Source organism: Condylura cristata, unplaced genomic scaffold, assembly GCF_000260355.1.
Source record: "Condylura cristata isolate star-nosed mole 26May11 unplaced genomic scaffold, ConCri1.0 scaffold00029, whole genome shotgun sequence".
Lineage (NCBI taxonomy): Eukaryota > Metazoa > Chordata > Mammalia > Eulipotyphla > Talpidae > Condylura > Condylura cristata.
Genome location: NW_004567130.1, coordinates 686,687 through 706,345, shown reverse-complemented (window position 1 = coordinate 706,345; position 19,659 = coordinate 686,687). Strand labels below are relative to the sequence as shown.

The window sequence follows — 19,659 nt, the reverse complement described above, 5'->3', positions numbered from 1 at the left end:
CACTAATTCCGCTTGAGAAGGATTTGCCTGGCCAAGGGGCAGACAGACCCGTGAGGGATCTTGCTGGTGTCACCAGTAGATGTTGGGGCCTAGTCTTGCCACACAGATGCCAGCTGAGCCAGACAGCTGACAGCAATGGGCCTAACTGCAGCAGTGTGCCCTGTACCTGCCGCGCCTTTTCACCTTGTGGGCTTTCCCCTTGTTTTAGGAATGGACTCCAGATGTGTCCTAACAAGCTGCCTATTAATCTCACCTAAGAGAAACTACAAACAATGAAAGTTCAGATCCAGTTGGGTGATGGTATTGGGCAAGTTCATAAATAAATCAGGTTTCTGGAACCTCATTTCTTATAAGCCCACTAGTAAATCAACACACAGGGAATGTCACAGATGTATTCCCCTAACAGAGAGGCTAGTTGGCAGTACCTGGACTATTTAGCTAACGGTAAAAATTCCTGACATAGAGCTTGTGAATCTTCCTCTGTCTTGTCACCTTCACCTGACATGAAGCTAACTGAGATGCTAGGTTGCCGAGTGGGGACCTTCCAGCAGACAAGGTGGTCATTGAATGCAATTAATGTTTGACATTTCAAAAAGTCTCCATGTCTTTATTAATATGGATACTTTAAAAAGTTGTTTTATTTCTAATCTTTTATAATAAAGATCACTTAAGCATGTAGTTTAAAAAAACAAGATGGCCTCCTTATGAGTGCACCTGGAAGCCCCTCCCAGACTGCATCTGGAGGATAGCCCTCACCTCCCCTGGAAGTAGACATTCTCCTTTACAGTAACAACCTATTTCTTCATGATTCATATGTGCGTTTCGATTCATGTGTGCATCTCAATTCACGATGACTTTAGTCCACCATTTGAAAGCTTGGCTAGCTTACATCTGTCAAAAATAGTCTTTTCAAAGCTTGACCGTAAAGCTGGCTGGTGCTGGGACTCACCACCCTTAGACCGGGCAGTACCTGGCAGGTGCTTCTTCCTCAGTGGCTGCTTTTACATGATTCCCATTGTTCTTTCAGTAGTTTCTTTTTCACTAGGGTATCCTTTGTTCTTCTTTTCTTTTCCTGCTTTTTTTTCTCTGCCTCTTGCTTTTCTCTGTAAACAGGGCTGTCTTCCCCGTTGTAGAAGACGTCCACTTTTTCTTGCAGGATTTTCCGAGCTAGCTTTCGGTTCTGATCCACAGATCTTGTCTGATGGCACTGCAAGGGAGAATATTTTTGAATGTGAAGACGACAGGATGTTCTGGACAGAACCTCAGAAATTGGGCTCTCCCTGGTGACACTGGGTTGAAGCACAGCACTATGAAGCTATTTGCAGCCACTACAGCATGAATTTGATCCCTGGCTAAGGAGGTGACCGCCCGGGGTGTGGCAGACCACTCCTGTGCCCCCACTGCTCCCCTCAGCAGTGTATTTCAGTCAACCTGCCTGTTTTGCTCCCCACTCTGTCTCTGGTGAATCCTCTCACCACCCCCGCAGGTCTGGCCTGTGCCCCAGTTCTTGTATGCATAAATAAATAAATCTTTAACAAAAAAAAGAACCTCAGAAAGCATCCAATTCAGCCTGGTCACTTTACAGAGGGGCACAGGCTTGTGAGGCAAAGCCACATGTCCAGAAGCCCAGGGATCAGTGAAGGACGGAGCCATCCTTTTGCCCCTTATTGCCTGTGTTTGTCTGCCCTGTGCCACCTTGGTTGTGCCAAGTGGCTTTCGCTGCTGTCGTGAAAACCGAGAATGAATGAGTAGCGAGTTGCTCAGGCCAGTGGCAATCACACAATCCTGTGACACTAAGGTGTCACTGTCAGTATTGCTGGCACACACACCTGCCTCAGCCATCTCTTTTCCCCTGGTGCTGCCCATAGGCCCACTGGCAGTTCTACTGAGAGGCAGGGGGGTGAATACCAACATAGATGAAGGAGCACATCACCATGTAGAGGTTCTCACGTGTGCTGAAAGCTGCTGCTACCTGAGCCTAGTTCTTTATCCAGGGACGGGGAACCTGTTGTGGCCATGGTGCCCGGCATCTTTCTTCTGAGGCTGAGGCTTTGCCGCCACTACCTTGCCCTCCTGCAGAAGGGTGGGTGTCACCGACATGTACCAAAGGGGACAGAGGGACACAGAGGCCTTTCTAAAGTGAATTAGCTGGGGCCCTGGGGCTGAGCCAGCCTGCATCACTGCTCAGGGACTTGGAGCCCACCCAGCACTGCACAGCCCTCTGCAGCAGAGCTGCTGCACCAGGCCCGCGCCGAATGCCAGCCTAGGATGGCAGCGCTCCTATGCTGCCAGGATTCTGGAGCCCTGGGGAGGATGGGCCCACGCAGGCTGGCCTGTGTGGACACTTGCTTTCACTGCCACCCTTCCCTCTGGTGACAGCTACTGTGGGCCTGACAGCCCATTAGAGTGGCACCTGTGCTCCTCTATCTACCTTGACCACGATGCCTGAGGGGATGTGCTTGAGCACCACACAGTTGCTGGTTTTATTGGTTGCTTGGCCCCCTGGGCCATGTCCTTTGACAAACTGCTCCTCGAGATCCCCCTCGTCCAGGGCAAGCAGGGTAGGGATGTCCTTCTTGCCAGCCCTCTGCACTGGAGGGGTGGCTGGGCCTGGGGAGAGCCAGGCTGGCCTCTCCCGCAGCTGCTGTTCCCAGGGCGCTGCGCGCAGCCTGGCCAGACAGGCTGGAAAGCGAAATAAACTTGAGGTACTCATCGGGCCCAAGGCCAAGCCTGGTCAGCACCTGCATTAGACAAGAGAAACAGCCTTTTAGGGAGAGGCATGTGCTCTGGACTCAACACCATGCCTCAGGTTCTAGGGAGCCTTAGAGAAACCCATTCAGATGCTGACCCCCCACCTGCCAGGCAGGGGTTCAGGAAATCAGGAAGGCAGGTTAGTCAGCCATGCGCCCCCTCCTCCCCTGGGCCTTGCACCTTCTACAGTTTTCCGCAGTACACGCCTGCCAGTGAGTATTCCCTTCTAATAGGCCAAAAATATCTTCAAAGCACCCAGAGGTGCTGTTTTCTCAGGAAAGGGAGGCTTGGAGTGTGAAATTTAAAAGAACAGGGCTGTAATTTGATAAAGAAATATTAAATAATACATCCAGGAAGAATTAGGAGCTGAGTCAAGTGGAGTCTTTGAATCCAAATGTAAAGACGGCAGGCTGAGTGTCTAGTTTCTAACTCAGCTCGAACAGTCTGACACAGTAAATATCACTATCAATCAATGTCATCATTGTTGTTTTTAATGTTTCCAGTTTTATGGATTTGAATAGGAACATCTGTTCCCTCAGACACTCTGCCAGTAACGAGATCCAACTGGTTCTCACGGTTGTAACTACTGAATCCAGGATTCCTAGGAAGGTGCCTATAGATTAAAAATGGCCTGTGGGAGTCCAGGGGGCACTTGGAGGTGAAAGAGCGAGCAAGACTGTCTTCACGGAGCTTAGGGTCCACTGGGGGAAGACACCAGAGTGAAGGTGGTATAAAGTCAGATACTTAGTATTACTTGAATTGTCAAGGTGGCTGAAACAGGTGATAAATGAGGAGAGATGCCAGCTAGGAGGGTTTGGTGCATCTGCTGGCCTTTGTTCCTCTGGGGGCAGGAAGGCAGGAGGATATGAAGTGTTAGTACTTCTCAAAGGTCTACGTGAGAATGGGGTGAGCCATAACCTGGGCTGTTTTCTGATCTGGAAAATGGGTGATTATTCCTTTCTCCATCCGGACAGGATTTTAAAGAGCAGAGAAAACTGTTTTGGAAAGGATTTGTCTTGGGTTGGCATCACTGAAGGCAGAAGGATGGTGTTAGGCACCATCCCTATCCCCCAGGTGGAACAACAAGTGTGCTTGGTGCCTCCTGATGGAAATTTCATGGCCACTGAGAACATATATATGTTTTTTTTTTTAAAAAAAGATTTATATATTTATGCATACAGAACTGGGGTAAAGGCCAGAGTTGCAGGGACAGTGAGAGGATTCACCAGAGACAGAGTGGGGGAGCAGAACAGGCAGACTGATAGTGCTGAGGGGAGCAGCAGGAGAGGTCAGCTGTGCCATGTGGATCACCTCCAGGGTGGGGGATTGAACTCGCACTAAAGCAGCTGTGGCTAGCTTGCAGTGCTGCATCCTAACCCACTGTGCCACCAGGGAGGGCCCAGTTTTTAGCAACTGCTTCCTAGGGGGCTCTGAAGAGCTGCTTTTACCATTTGAACCATGTCCATTTGAGTTCATGGCATCTGGCCTTCAACATAGTAAAGGGAGTCTACCTTAGCAACTCCCAAAGTCAGAAGTGACTTAACATACACCAAAGTATTTCACCAGTTTGGCTGGACAGTCATTTACCTTTCACCTGATGTCAGTTTTAGCTGCCAGTCTACTTGACTTATCCTGATCTCCAAGTAAGTGCTGAAGGAGTTTAATGAGGACAGAAGCTACTGGCCTTGCTGCCTTGTAAATAAGTGCATTTTCCTGTTATTTTATGTGTGCATCACAGTGATCAGTTTAGCTGATGCTGTGATACACTGGTTATCTTGAAAATGATTCACAGTATGCGCTCCCTGGTGGTGCAACGGGTTAAAGTACAGCACTAGAAGCTAGCCACAGCCACTTCGGCACAAGTTTAATCCCTGGCCAGGGAGATGATCCACATGGTGCTGCAGACTTCTCCTGTCTTGTCTGCTGCTCCCCTCAGCCGTGTACTTCATCAACCTGCCTGTTCTGCTCCCCACTCTGGTGAATCCTCTCACTGCCCCTGCACCTCTGGCTTGTACCCGTTCTGTATGCATAAATAAATCAATCTTTAAAAAATAATAAAAAGATTCACAGTACATTTTTTTACATGTAGAACTGGGGTGCAGGCCAGAGGTGCAGGGGGGTGAGATGGTTCACCAGAGACAGAATGGGAAGCATACTAGGTGGACCACCTGAAGTCCAGTGCTGAGGGAGCTGCCGAGAAACAGGAGAGGTCTGCTGTGCCATGTGGGTCAGCTCCCTAGCCAGGGGTCAAACTCAGGCCATTGAGGTGACAGCACTGAGACCCAACTCCTAGGCCACCAGGGAGTCCCTGATTGACAGTATACTTCACTTCACTATTCTATGAAAAATATAATGAAATATACATTTGCAGGTCTTACACCTGAGCTCATTCTCACTTCTGTGACAGACATTACAGTCTAAACTCCAGTGTTTGTAAAGTCTGGCCTTGGGCACCTTTTGTTAAGGCCACTGGGTGACAAGGTGGCACTGGTAAGGGGTGAGTGGCTTTGCAGGGATTTATTTTCAAGTGTGCTCATGGAAGGGTTCTTTCAAATGGGTTTTGCTTCTTGTATAAAAGATTTCAGAATTAGCTGTAGGAAAACCTAATCGACCAGTCCACACACTTCCTTTTAAAAGTCGACAACAAAGAATCTGCTCTCCGATCAGGGATGGAGTGAACGAATCTAGGTCGATGTCCAAAATTCTCCTTTCCTTATTTCTGCTTTCAGTCTACAGAACAGAATTCCTTTGTGTCTCACTGTGTCTAGTCCCCGGATTGGACTGATCATGGAACATGAGCCTAGTGCCTCTCTGGGCTTCTCTTCCGCTGTCAGTCAGCCACCCCAGGCGGGACAGCATGGTCACAGAGCGGTGACAAAGGAAGGAAGCGAGTCTAAGACAGGCGAAACTCCCAGACAAAGGCCAGAGGAGCGCTTTTATCAGCAGCTCTGTCGCCAGCCCGCTGAGCTTTGCATCGCTCCCTTCAGTCCCAGTTCAGAGCTGACACGCATACACTGGATGCTCTCCCACCCAACTGGAGTTCAAGAAGGTCCCCGGTGTTCAGTTACTGGCTGTTTTGTGTAACAGCTAATTCCAACAGCCAATGGGACGATTCTAAGTACTTTTAGTATCTCCTGAAGCTTTGGCTATACGCCAATGACTGCTAAAAATGACAAACACACCCATGGTCCCACTTCCCCAAAGCCCTGAGAAGAGTCAGGATTGGATTTCAGTTTTTGTGATATCCACAGAGCAACCCAAAGTCTTTGGGGAACAATAAAAGCAGCTCAAATCAGAGCTCAACGTGACTTTAGAAAAGGAAAAATAGTCCAAAAAAGCCAGTATGGGGTGGGGGAGGGAGGTGTGGTCACGACAGGGACTCCCTTCTGAGGCACGTACAGGCTGGCTTCCCTCACTACTTGCCATCAGCTCTGCTTGTCCTGGGATGCCAAGCCTGCACTGAACAGCTGAACGCAGTTTAGGTTAATCTCGGAGTCCATTCCAAGTCGGTCAAGTTAAAGAAAATAGGAATGAGTTTTTCACAGCCAGAACAGTCCACTTGCCCAGTCCTCTGGTGCCATGTGTGGGCCCAGGGGCCACCTGGCACAGCCCAGGGTGGCTAACAGGTTGTAGAGGCAGTTCTCGTGCTCTGTTATGCCCCCACTTCTGGAGGGCTGGGTTTTGGGTCTTGGAACCTGCATCCAGCCAGTGCCCATCCTCTCCTCTGGCTTCTGTGGTCAGCCCCAACCAAAACAGGCATCTAGCGGCAGTGTGACATGGTCGGCTCTGGGAGGGTGTGGAGCAAAGCACCACAGACCAAAACTAGAGGCAAGCAGGTGAGGCTTGTTTCTCTGGCTCTCCTGTCTGGATAGCAGGATTCCTGCTCAGGAAAATAGAGGATTGCAATCTCCGTATTTACCTTTTGGAGGCTATTTGTCTAAAATTCGCTTCTTCTTTTTTTTTTTTTTTTTTGTAAAGGAAGAGTACTAGTTTCTGTCAGCCAGCCAGATTTCCTGAGGGATCCACCTTGCAGTGACTTCATCACAACCACACAAAGGAACAGATGTGCAGATTAACTGAAATGGGTGCTTTAGGAAAGAGGACTACAGAAGCTCTGCCAGCCAGGCCACTAAAACTTTCACTGTGCAGACGCATCCTCTGGGGAGCTTGTTAAATCAGCTCCTGGCTCATTAAGCCTGGGGCGAGGCCTGAGACTCTGCATTTCTAAGCAGCTCAAAAGTCATGCTGTTGCTGTTGACCTGGGAGCCCCTCTTTAGATGTCAGGGCTTAGGGTTCTGTCTGAGGGTGCTGCATCTAGCTGGCTCCTGAGCCAACTGCTGGGTGAATGCCCCAGAGTGGTGGTGGTGACAACGGAGAGGAGTGTTGCAGGACTGTGGGGGAGGGGGATGTGGTGTGGGGAAAGGAAAACAGAGAAAAGAGTCAAATGAATGCTGATTTGAGTTACCAGGGAAGGCAGAGTGGTAACAAGAGGATTGAGAAACTGGGTCATCTGAAAAAAGAATACCCCAAAAGCCCCTTTTATTGCAGTGTTTGCCAACAGGAATATCATGCAGGTTATAAGTGAAATCCTATTTTCTGGTATCATGTTAAAAATATTAAAAGAAACAAATGAAATGAATTTTAACAGTTTATTTAACCAAATATATAAAAAATTATTATTTTACCATGTAACCATATAAAATTGAGACCTTCTGTTCTTTTTTTACATGCAGTCTCACATAGCATATGCCAAATAAACTAGCCACATGTGCCAGGTAGATGTGGCTCCAGAATTTTCCTACTCAAAGTGTGATCCACAGAGCAACAGCAACAGGGAGCTTGCTAAGAGTGAACAATGTCAAGTTGGACCCACACCTACCAGATGAGAACCTCCATTTTAGTAAGATCCTTAGGGGATTCAGAGGCATACTAGTTTGAGAAACACTGTCCTAAAACACAGAACTAGCAAGTCTTGTAGCTTCTAGGACAGATACTTTTATCTTTTCTTATTATAAAGGTTTATTAATTTATGCACACAGAACTGGGGTACAGGCCAGAGGTGGAGGGTTGGTGAGAAGATTCACCAGAAAAAGAGCAGGGAGCAGAACATGCAGACTGACAAGAGTACACAGCTGAGGGGAGGAGTGGATGAGACAGGACAGGTCTGTTGTGCCATGTGGGTCACCTCCCTGGCCAGGGATTGAATGCTCCATGCAGTGGCTGTGGCCAGCAGCTTTGCAGTGTTACACCTGTTGCACCACCAGAGAGGCCTCCTAGGATACATACTTTTTTTTTTTTTAAAGATTTATTTATTCATACAGAACTGGGGTACAGGCCAGAGGTGCAGGAGTGGTGAGAGGCTTCACCAGAGACAGAGTGGGGAGCAGAACAGGCAGATCCACGAAGTACACTGCTGAGGGGAGCAGCGGGCGGGTCAGGAGAGGTCTGCCGCGCCATGTGGTCACCTCCGGGGCAGGCGGGAATCGAACTCATGCAGAAGTGGCTTTAGCTTCTTAGTGCGGTGCTTTAACCCGCTGCGCCACCAGGGAGGGCCAGGATACATACTTTTAAAAACTGTTATAACTTACACTTGTAACATTTAGGAAGTTGAGATCTGAATTTAGGGGTGCTGGTTACCTGCTTTATCACCCTCTGGCTTCTCCTCCATCATTAGGAGATAAAATGACAAGTCTCAAAGCAATGTCCTAATCAAACAGTGAGCCTGAAAAAAGTGCTAAACTGCAGCTTCAGTGACAAAAAGGCCAGTTGATGGCACCAGGACTAAGTGAGAAGGGAATGATTTTCTGAGAAATGCTTAAGAATAATTCACATGTCAAAAGTTTTGGTTTTCCTTACAAGATGGGACTGAAAATAAAGCAGTCCTTTTAGACCTCACACAGTTAGCTCATCCTCATGGTCTAGCTGCCTGAAATCCCAAGTGCTGACCCCCTCCCCAATGGAACTTAGGGGAACTGAGACTCAGGCTTGAAAAGGACTGTGTCATTGCCTAGGTTGCCACACTGAAGACACTGTACTTTTTACCCACAATATGTTCTACAGTTTATTCCTCAAATAAAAAAAGTGTAATGGACCCAGTAGGAATACAGTTACCCTTGATTTTGGGGTGGGGATGGTGACCCAAAGAGAGGGAGACCAACCTGGGTCAGGTCTAAATAGGCTTAATGCTGCAAAGCTCAAGAACCAGCTAATGGAGTGGATAAAGAGGTAAGTTTTTAATTCACTGACACCAACACACCATTCAGTTTTTTGTTTTACAAACAGCTCTAAATCCACAGAGAATCATAGCTGTCCTGTGTGTGCACACTACTGCGATTTTCTGTATGTTATAATTATGACATTTAACAGGAACTTTGTGTTTATCAACTGCTCTATTAAGACAAAAACATCAGGCCTCCCTGATAGCCTAGGGGTTAAGTCTCAGCACTATCACTGCTGTGGCCTGAGTTTGATCCCCGGCCAGCGAAGATCCACATAGCGCAACAGGACTCTCCTACCTCCCTACTGCTCCTTTCAGTAGGGAATTTCAGTTGATTCACCTGTTCTGCAACCCACTCTTTCTTTGGTGAATCCTCACCCTCTAACCCTCTACACCTCTGGCCAGACCCCAGTTCTTGTATGCATGAATAAATCTAAAAAAAAAAAAGAGCTTCTTTGACTTCTAAAGCTCTATGATGCCTTGCATCATAGCACTTAAAATGTTTTCAAAGCACTCTCAAATGTGTTAATTTGACATAGAGAAGGGGCGCATACTGGGCCCTCTCTGGTGGCTCAGCGGGTTAAGGCACAGCACTGCAAGCTAGCCGCAGCCTCTTCACTTCACTGTAAGTTCAATCCCCTGCCCTGGAGGTGATCCACAGGGTACGGCAGACCTCTCCTGTCTCATCTGCTTCTCCCCTCAGCAGTGTACTTCCTCGATCTGCCTGTTCTACTCCCTACTCTGTCTCCGGTGAATCCTCTCACTGTCCCTGAGCCTCTGGCCTCAGAACCCCAGTTCTGTAGGCATTAATAAATCTTTTTTAAAAAATGAAGGGATGCATACTAGGTATATTATTTTGGGCAGACTTATTGGAAGACCATTTGGTATTCCATTTTTAAAACTAAATTTGTCCTTTCTATAGTTCGTGTCTTTATCTTTTGTAGTAGCTGGTGGAGCTGTCCTCTCCCTAGATCCTTAAATAGTCTTAGCTTATTATCCTCAACTTTTTCTTGACTCTTCCTCTCAAATTTTCTGCTTTCATCACTGAAAGGCCACTAATGCTCTTTGGCCAGCAGGACATGTGTCAGTGTCTCACTATAAGATTCAGATACCTGTTTCTACTCTGTAACATGGAGGTAATCATACCTGGGTGAGAAAAAAAAAAAAATCAGACATGTGGCTGCAAATGAAAGGGCTTAGAGAGGCCCTTTGGATAAACTACCAAGCTAGAGAAACCTTTGTCTCACACATAACACACCATGTAAACTTTTATCTTAAAATTTACAAACCCCACAAACCCAGTTAGCAAACTGATTATGGCCTTTTGTTTTTCAATCTTGGAATGAAAAGGCACCAAGAACAGTGACCTGGAATATTATTTTACTCAGCATGGTTCAATTTAAGAAGCATTTGGAAACCACGAAATAACCAAAGACATACTGTTGGGTGAGGTCATAATCATGGCCTATGAATTCAGGTGCCAAGGAGACAGTTATGATGCCTGGAATACAGGCAGACTTCCCAACAGGCTCCAGTTGTAAGATTAAAGTCACCCTCACTGAAGCAAATCCTAGTTTAAATGAGAAGATTGCTAAGAATTACTTCATATAGTAAGACAGTCACAAAGGAGAATAAAAATGAAAAAATTATATTAAAAAAAAAGTGTATTTAAATGTACACCTGTGCATTTAAGCCCTTCCATGTTTAATGGTTAAATTGCAGACTTAAGGTTTCACAGTTCCTCATGTACTGCTGTAGCGAACAGGCCCCATAAATGACAAACTGTCTGGGTATAAAAATCAATGACACAAAGCAGTACCATGGTTAACTGGCACTAAATGCCTCAATTAATTAGTGTCATCATGACTGCTCTTATCCCCATCAACATGAAAGATCCATCTTCAAAAGCTTTCTACAGGAAGCTTTCAAGGCAAAAGAAATAGTTGAGCAATGTGATAATACAGTAATCATATCCTCCACAAAAATTATAAAACAGTGGTGTTTTATAAAACTTGTGTTTTAACAGTACAAAATCTTCATTATGGGGAAGACTAGGTGAGATGAGCAGTTATTATATTGAATACATTTACTTGAATTTGTGAAGCCTTTACTTCTGTTTTCTACATTCAAAAATAACTTCTGTGGAATCTATGAACTAACTTTTTAGCAGTTTATAAAGGTTTGAATAAGGCATTTCTCTTCTACAGTCCAATTCATGAAAGGCAACTTCCATTGCTGCATTTTATAAAAATATGCATTTTATTTATGCATACAGAACTGGGGTACCAGTCAGAGGTGCAGGGACTGTGACAGGATTCACCATAACAGAGTAGAGAGCAGAACAGGCCGACTGATGAAGTACACTGCTGAGGGGAGCAGTGGAGCGGGTCAGGAGAGGTTTGCTGTACCATGTGGGTCACCTCAGGGGATAGGATCAAACTCATGCTAAAGTGGCTTTAGCTTCTTAGTGCTGTGCTTTAACCCGCTGTACCACCATTGCTGCATTTTTAAAAATTAAGATTGTACCCAAAAAATATTAAAAAAAAAGTTTATTTTAGACATCATTTTGTGCCTTTTTCCATCTCAGTTGTAACCCTCTTGGCTTCCCATCACCAAATCACCCCTGTGCCATCACCATAGTCCAGTGTATTCCCCTCCCCGTTTTTGATTCCATTCCCCACTCCACCCCATAAAATGTCTCTGTGTACCAAAAAATTTAATGTAAATTTAGAAATGATATGAGCAATCTCACACCAAAACATTTCACCATATCGGTTAACAAGATTGCTGTCAGAATCCTGAACATGGAGATGTATGATACTGATTTAAAAGTCACCTAAATCATGCTGTCAAAAACAAAACACACTCAAACTAAAAGTTTAGGGGGTGGGGAGCCCTCCCTGGTGGTGTATCGGGTTAGGACGCAGCACTGTAAGGTAATGGCATAAATAATGGTGCTAGTTTGATCCCTGGCTCCAGAAGTGAGCCACATGGCACATCAGACCTCTCTTGACAGGTCTGCTGCTCCCCTCAGCAGTGTACTTCCTCAGTGGGCCTGTTCTGCTCCCCACTCTGTCTCTGGTGAAGCCTCTCACTGTCCTTGGCTTGTACCCCAGTTCTGCATGAATAAATATTTTAAAAAAATGAGTTCATCCAATTTTCTAGTCAAAAGCGATGCTCTACCTCTTGCATGGTTGGAAACTAATCAATAGTACTTGATTGAGTTAATGTATGGGGCATTAACATGACTCAGCTCTTGAGACATTCTGCAGTTGTCACAAATATTAGTTCGTGTGACCAACTGAAACTAGTGACAGATACTTGACTTTTTTTTTTTGGTGGGTTGAAACAGGGTCACTGAAAACTGCTGTGTGCATGCTTAAAAATAACTTGATTTAGGTTAGGTATTAAGTGAGTCTAATAATGACTGGTGGGCATAACAATGGGGGTGGGCGGTGCCCAATCAACTTAAGTTTGGACTCTTCCATACACATACACGGATGGGGTCTGGAACAGATCGAGTTACAGTTAATAAATAATAGGTTTTCTACGAAGCAAAGAGAAGGAATGCTGCCTCTAGGCCCATCTGTCACTCCCAGTGCAAATATCCCCAGCACTCTGGCTCCTCAGGAGCAACACCTTCTGACAGGGAAGTCTGGGAGTTTGGGAGCTGGGAGAGCAATCTGAGATGGTTAAGGCTAACCAGTTAGTTAGTCAAGGATAACTCGTCTGAAGAACGTGATCATGAAATGGGCTGGGAGCGCACAAGAGCGGGACAAGGCCTGGTAATGACTACGAGGGCACACTACGTGCTAGATTGCTGAAGGTGAGAGGGTCGTCGGGGTTTCTCTACAGTGGGCGCCTCCCCCTCCCCTCTAGTCCTTGATGATCCTTTCCAGCTCCCCAGCAGCTCAGGGAAATCGGCTCAGGTGTCTGAGCCAGTTTCACCTCACCGCCACCAGCGCCTCAGGTCGAGTCAGGGTCGTCAGCCGGGAAGCAGGTGTCCAGGCTCCCAGTCCTAGCTTCAGAGCCCTTGACAATGGTGGGCTACTATGGGGATGATTGGCTTCTGAGTGCGCGCTTACCTGGCCTCAGCATTGACCTCATGACCCCAAGGTTCTGGGGAAACCGGAATCGCGGACGCAGCAGGATAGACAGCGTGCTCCTAGATCTGCGCACGCGCCCTACTCTCGCCGCGGCTTCTCTGCCCTACTAGAGACGCGCTCTCACTAACTGCGCATGCGAGAAGCTAAGGCTTCCATCCCTCTTGGCCTTCGTAGTTGCCAGAGAGCCAATCAGAAGTGAGGATTTGCCAAAAGCCCCGCCCACCCTTCCCCCTCCGCCTTCAGTTGTCGGACATTATTCTCGGGCGCCTGGGGGCGGGACCGGAAAGGGGAGGTCAACGAGTACGCCAGAGCTGAGCCGTCTCCGCCCCCTACCGAAAAGCCAATCGCGGCGAGATGCCGGGCGCGCGCACGCTCCTTCGAGTTTAACGGTCGCGAGGCTCCGCGCGCCCGACACTGACTTAGGCAGCGGGAGCGGCGGCCAGGTAAGCGGCTGCCAGCCTGCGTGGTGCTGCCGGTGATGGGGAACAGAGCACGGGACCTGGAAGGCAGCACCTCGGCGGCCCCCCAGCGCGCGCTCGAGGGCCGAGGCCGGAAGGCGATGGTCTTCCGACGCAACCCTGTCACATCCCTGTGGTGTGTGGGGTATTTGCTGGCTGCCGCCTGCCTTTTCAAGGCTCGGTGCCCTTGAGTGACACCCACGCGGCCCAATTGCGGGGCGCGAGATCTTGAGGGGCGGGGGGGGCTTGTGGGTTCCCCCTCATCTCCCCACCTCCGCCTACTTTCTGAGTCTCAATTGCGGCGGCGGTATCAGCGGTGGCTTGGCTTCCCCCCCGGGGCCGGCCGCTGGCTTGCGGCTCCTCACTTTGACCCGTGAGCGCCCCAGCCGTCTTGGGCTGGCTGTGAGCGCGAGCGGCGGGATCTAGCCCGAGAACCCCCGAAATCATTCCTCCCTTTTCTCGAAGCCCCCATCTTCCCGGGTCTCCTGGTTGGCTTTTCTGCTACACATACGCCCTCACCAGGTCTTCCTCTTCTCCAAACTCCCTTCTTGCTAAGGAGTTGGGGGTTCAAAAGCGTCGTATTGTGTCGGTAAGGGACTATAAAAATGTTCAGGGGTCCATTTTCTGTCGAGGTTTTCTTTTCTATTTTGCATTTTTAAGTTTCTTGGATTTACCCTCCTCGCACCACCCCTTCCCCATACCTGCTGGAGAAGGGAAGCCCCTTGGTCTTCCTAGTGGCCTTCGATCTGCATCTGGATGCCCTGGGCCCTGGGCAGGGCTGGGGGCCTAAGAGATGGGGCACACATCCCTGTCCCGGGGGGACTTGTGTTACCTGGTAGGAGACCAGGGTCATTTGACTCAAGGTATTTTCGTTGCCATTTGGGAGGCACAACCTTCTACTTTTTCAATACCCCATTGGTGGTTGCTAGTGGGATGAGCCACTGGGGAAAAATCCATTTAGTTAGGTCCGATTACCCACCTTTCACACTTGGCCGGAAGAAAAGGCTCTTTCTGATGTTTTCTTAAACTGTTCTTTGTAAGCCCAGTCCCTACCTGGGACACGGGAGTTTTGATGACCAGGGTGGTGTGCTTCTCTTGCATTCTGCGAACTTTTCATTTTTAAACTACGTAGATTTTCTTTTAATTTTTTTTCTACTTTTCCATTGACTTCCTTTTTATATGTGATTTCCCCAAGAAGGAGGCATATTGTTATGGTCAGTTTTTGCCTTTCTACACCAAGACTCAGTTAACTTGGTGAAAGGTTTATTTTTTGAGAAGTAACGCATGTCTAGAGTACAAAAGGCTGTATTATTGAATGTGTTCCTTCCACCCTCCTACCCAGTGGGGAAACGACCATTGTTAACATTTTTTAGAAAGATTTATTTATTTTTGCATACAAGAATGGGGTACAGGCCAGAGGCGTGAGGGGTTGAGAGGATTCACCAGAGACAGAGTGGGGAGCAGAACAGGCAGATGGACTAAATACACTGCTGAGGGGAGCAGTCAAGAGAGGCCTGCCAGGCCATGTGGGTCACCTCCCTGGTCAGGAATCAACTTGTGCTGCAGTGGCTTGGATTTGGTTGTAGTGTAGTTGTGTCACCAGGGAGGGCCTCCACTGCCCCTGTTGTTAACATTTTAACTGGGTATATCATGTTAAATACTCAGTTCCAGCGCATCTGTCACATGACTGCTATAAAGTGAAGGAATATGGGTACATGCTAGAATTTATTAAACTAATTAACAAGGCATGTTAGTATTCCTATTGTTACATAGTAAAACATCTAGAACCTTGATGATGAAACATAATAAATTCTGACATATTACCTTAAAAAGATGGCTACTTTTGCAAGTCACTCTTACTATATATTTTTAAATTGGGGTGTGGGTCACAGGCCATAAAAATGTTAACACCTAAGTATACATACACTTCAGTGGTTTTTAGTCCACTGTTGTACAACCATCACATTGTAGAACTTTTCTTTACCTACTTTAGATTCCTCCCACCCAGTGCCCCTAAAACAAACAAAGGGCAATCATTCCCATTCTCTCCTTCCCTCAGTTCCAGGCAACTTTCTGTCACATGAGTTGCATATTCTATATATTTCAGAAAAATGGGATCCCACGAGTGGTTTCTTTTATGTAACATGTTTTCAGTGCTCATCCAAGTCACTGCCTGGATAAATACTTCTTCCTTGTTACTGCATTCCTTGTAATGCTGTTACATGGATGGACCACATTTGCTTATCCACTTTTCAGTTATTGGACATGTGTGTGGTTTCTGCATTTTGACATTTACAAACCATGTTGTTCTCCTTAATGTAGATTTGTATGAAAGGATCAAAGTTTTCAAAGTCATGAAATGACAGTTGCTAGGCTTAGTGGCTTTTTATAGTAGTATTTTTTCCCCATTTGTTTTCAGACTCTTGAGAGCTTAGACTATTTCCCCGTTCTGAATGTTAGCAACTGAGAACGCCTGTAGATGAAGCAGCTGAAGATGACTTGGATTCAATTTCTTCAAACAGTGAAAGAACCTACTTTTTCAAATAAGAGAATATAACAACTTCTGTACACTATGGAAGATTCTGACTTTACGAAAACCTTACCAAAAACCTCATCTTGTCTAGAATCTGATATAAAAAATTCCCCCCATTCTCTTCAACTGAACTTAAGTACTAATAGGTAAGAATGGGGAAGATAGGTATTATTAACAAGGTAACCACAAAGCCAAGTAACTTTATTTGTGTAGTTTACTAGTATACTCAGATAGTGTTATAGTTACTAATTTACATTAGAAATTGCGAACTATGATCAGGAACTGTTTAAGCATAGTTTTAGTCCTTCCCCCAGAGATATTTATAAATACTTTTGTGTGGGGGACATCTTGAAAAGGAGCTTTTTCTGCTAGTTGTAATTTTCTTCACACTTTTTTTTTGGTTTGTTTGTGGTAAATTACAAAACTTAATCTTTATATGAAGTTGCCTAAATAATATTTGTACATTTTAAAAAAAGATTTATTTATTTATGCATACAGAACTGGGGTACAGGCCAGAGGTTCAGGGGTGGTCAGAGGCTTCATCAAAAATAGAGTGGGGAGCAGGACAGGCAGATTGATGAGGCACACTGCTGAGGGGAGCAGCGGATGATACAGGAGAGGTCTGCAGTGCCGTATGGGCCACCTCCGGGAGGCAGGGCTATTAGGAGGAGAACATCCAGAAGAAGCAGGCACAGGGCCACAGAGACAGCAGCCGGGCCATGTGTGGAGGGCAGGTGTCCATCCACAGACCTTGAGGAAAGTGGGCTGTAGATAAATGAATTCCTTAAAGATACATGTTCATTCTTTGCTCTCAGAAATGACTTAAGGCAGTTTTCAAGAATATATAAAGAAATGACTTAAGGCAGTTTTCAAGAATATATAAAGTAAAAGTAAGCAGAAATGAAGGTGGGTGGAGGAGAGACAAGAGTAGCGTGGACAGTAGTGGTGAGTGCTGTCTGCCTAGATGATCTAGGCCCAGTTGGTGGAAGCTAGTTTCCGCTGACATTTGGTGGCCCCTTTGATGCCCACTTCTACCAGATGTCTCTTGGGATTGTGTTTGGTTGCCTGGAGAAGCCAAATTGCCTATAGAAAAATTGTGTAACCCATCTTGTGCTTTGTACATTGTCCATGTGCTTTGTGGCTGGCAGTTAAATAGGCTAAAGTTAAACTTGAAGGTGACATAGTCCCTTATGGACAAGCATACATGGTCTTTCCCTGAATTCTTACTAGTATTTCTCTGATCCTCTGTTATTTTACTATGATTTTCATTAGTATTAATCTTTTTTTTTTTGCATCTAAATTATTTTTAGTATTAATCTTTTTAAAAATAAACTGTATATCAAAGCAAGGTACCAATAAATAGGTGAAATGACCGATGAGTGACTGGATTTAAAAAGATTTTTTTTTTTTTTTTAAGATTTATTTATTTGTGCATACAGAACTGGGGTACAGGCCAGAGGCTCAGGGGCGGTGAGAGGCTTCACCAGATACAGAGTGGGGAGCAGAACAGGCAGCTCGAGGAAGTACACTGCTGAGGGGAGCAGCGGGTGGGTCAGGAGAGGTCTGCCACACCATGTGGTCACCTCCAGGGCAGGCGGGAATCGAACTCATGCGGAAGTGGCTTTAGATTCTCAGTGCAGTGCTTTAACCCGCTGCGCCACCAGGGAGGGCCAGGAATTTAAAAAGATTTTAATGTCTTTAGTTATGCTTAGTGTTTTTATAAAACAAATCTGAAATAAACTCATTTCAAATTTGGGAAAGCAGTCCTGAAAAGAATCAGTGCTATTTTACACCCTGAATAGGCTAAATAACACTGAATATTTGCTGCTAATTTGCTTGGCACAATATTTATTCAAAGACAGTGCAAAAGATAAGTATCAGCTTATCACACCAAATTAGAGGGAATCCAACTAACAAGATTGACTATAATTCTGGGCAGTGGGGAAAGAAAAAATCTCTATAATAAAGACTGTTCTGAAACGTATGTTACCCATGCATTAATCCTCTGGAGTAATTTAGATGGAAGAGGCTGGACATTTTTATTATTATTTAACAGATACCAAGTTTCTGCTGGAACTTTGGAATCACCTCTCACTTCTGAGAAAGGTCTTTCTGTTATGTTCTTTTAAAAAATAAATGAGTGCTGTTTGTCTTTTTACTGCTACTTTCCTTTCCTGGACAAACTGGTGATCAGATTTTCAACAAATGAGGTGCTATTAAGAAGGATTAAATATCAGTGGTTTTGTACTGCTCTGCCGATTGTTGAACTGCTGAATTATTCAGCACTTTGGTAGAATGAAGAAAACCATTTGAATTATTTATGTTTCCACAGAAGTAGTCCCCACCTGAGGACAAATGGGGTGTCCTCATTCTCAGGGAAGACCAGACCATCTGTCGTCCAAGGTACATTTGAGGTCCTGTCGTCTTTAATGCAAGAGCTACAAAACGGTGGAGAGACTGACTCAGAACTTTGGGAAAACTCTGAGGTATTTAGTTTTATTTTACTTTTGGAATGAATAATTCTCTTTTTGAACAAGTCTCTACTGAACTCCAAATTATTAGGCACTTACATCCTAGGGAACATGTGCGTAAGTTACTGCTAGAAGTGAAGGGGCCAAGTGTGTTAATTGAGGAAAAGTTTTGGATGAATACAAAAAATATGAACAGATGTACAGGTTTAACAATATACTCATTGTTAGACATTACTAATTTATATCTTAACTGGGAACTAAAGTATTTTCTTCAGGGAAATGAGAATTCAAAATCACTAATACTGTTGCTGATCCTAAAGTTTTAAGTCACTTATATGGAATTGTACTTTATAAAACCAAGATTCTTTAATACCTTATATTTCATTGTGATATGTGAGTTGTACTGATTTCCATGTCAGTGTTTTTTTTTTCCTTTGGTTCATAGGTTAAATTATGACATAAAAATTGAACAGTTAAAAGAATATATTTAAATTTTACTTCATAGAATTATGCCCAAGAAAGACTTAGCAAGGATAGGTTTGGTAACACTTTATAAATGTATAAAACAAATATTATAAGCCCTCCCTGGTGGCGCAACAGGTTAGGGCACAGCACTGCAAGCTGGCTGCAGCCACTTCAGTGCGAGTTCGATTCCCGACCCCAGAGGTGATCCACATGGTGCAGACCTCTCCTGTCTTGTCAGCTGCACCCCTCCGCAATGTACTTTGTTGATCTGCCTCTTCTACTCCCCACTCTGTGTCTGGTGAATCTTCTCACCACCTCTACACCTCTTGGCCTGTATGTACCCCAATCTGTATGCTTAAATGAATAAATCTTTAAAAAATATATTATTGTAGAGCAACATATTAAGTTACGTTCAGAGCACTAAAAGTTGTTTTAAATGTTAATTATGCTTTTCAAACTATATCGTGTTGCTCTTCAGAATGTAGAATAAATGGGATGCAAGTTCCCTTAGTCTAAGAATTAAGTAGCAACCACTCCTAAGTATAACTACTTGTAGTCATTACCCACTCCTAAGTAAAGGTAATGACTACTTATAGTCATTACCTACAGTCACTATAAAAAATTGACTGTATTACTGCAAACTTAACAAAAATTGAGT

The 19,659-nt window shown here is 45.4% G+C and overlaps 2 protein-coding genes across 4 annotated transcripts in view; one reads left to right on the top strand and one right to left on the bottom strand.

Moving 5' to 3' along the window:
• Positions 1-647: 647 nt before the first annotated feature.
• LOC101629188 (chromosome unknown open reading frame, human C12orf65) lies at positions 648-13,146 on the bottom strand. Its single transcript, XM_004690626.2, has 3 exons — positions 13,054-13,146; positions 2,432-2,741; positions 648-1,207 (listed from the first exon to the last, which is right to left on the bottom strand). Exons 2-3 carry the CDS (start codon positions 2,711-2,713, stop codon positions 989-991), a joined length of 501 nt encoding a protein of 166 aa, XP_004690683.1. The 5' UTR covers positions 2,714-2,741; positions 13,054-13,146; the 3' UTR covers positions 648-988.
• A 329-nt stretch (positions 13,147-13,475) lies between these two features.
• MPHOSPH9 (M-phase phosphoprotein 9) overlaps positions 13,476-19,659 on the top strand; it is a 50,724-nt gene continuing 44,540 nt past the window's right edge. For 2 of the 3 annotated variants that reach the window (XM_012731168.1, XM_012731167.1), the window contains exons 1-2: positions 16,105-16,211; positions 18,398-18,551. In XM_012731168.1, coding sequence (XP_012586622.1) covers positions 16,105-16,211; positions 18,398-18,551 — 261 coding nt within the window. Of the gene's footprint in view, positions 13,518-16,104; positions 16,212-18,397; positions 18,552-19,659 lie in introns of those variants that run through there. The other variant, XM_012731169.1, reaches the window with a different exon arrangement.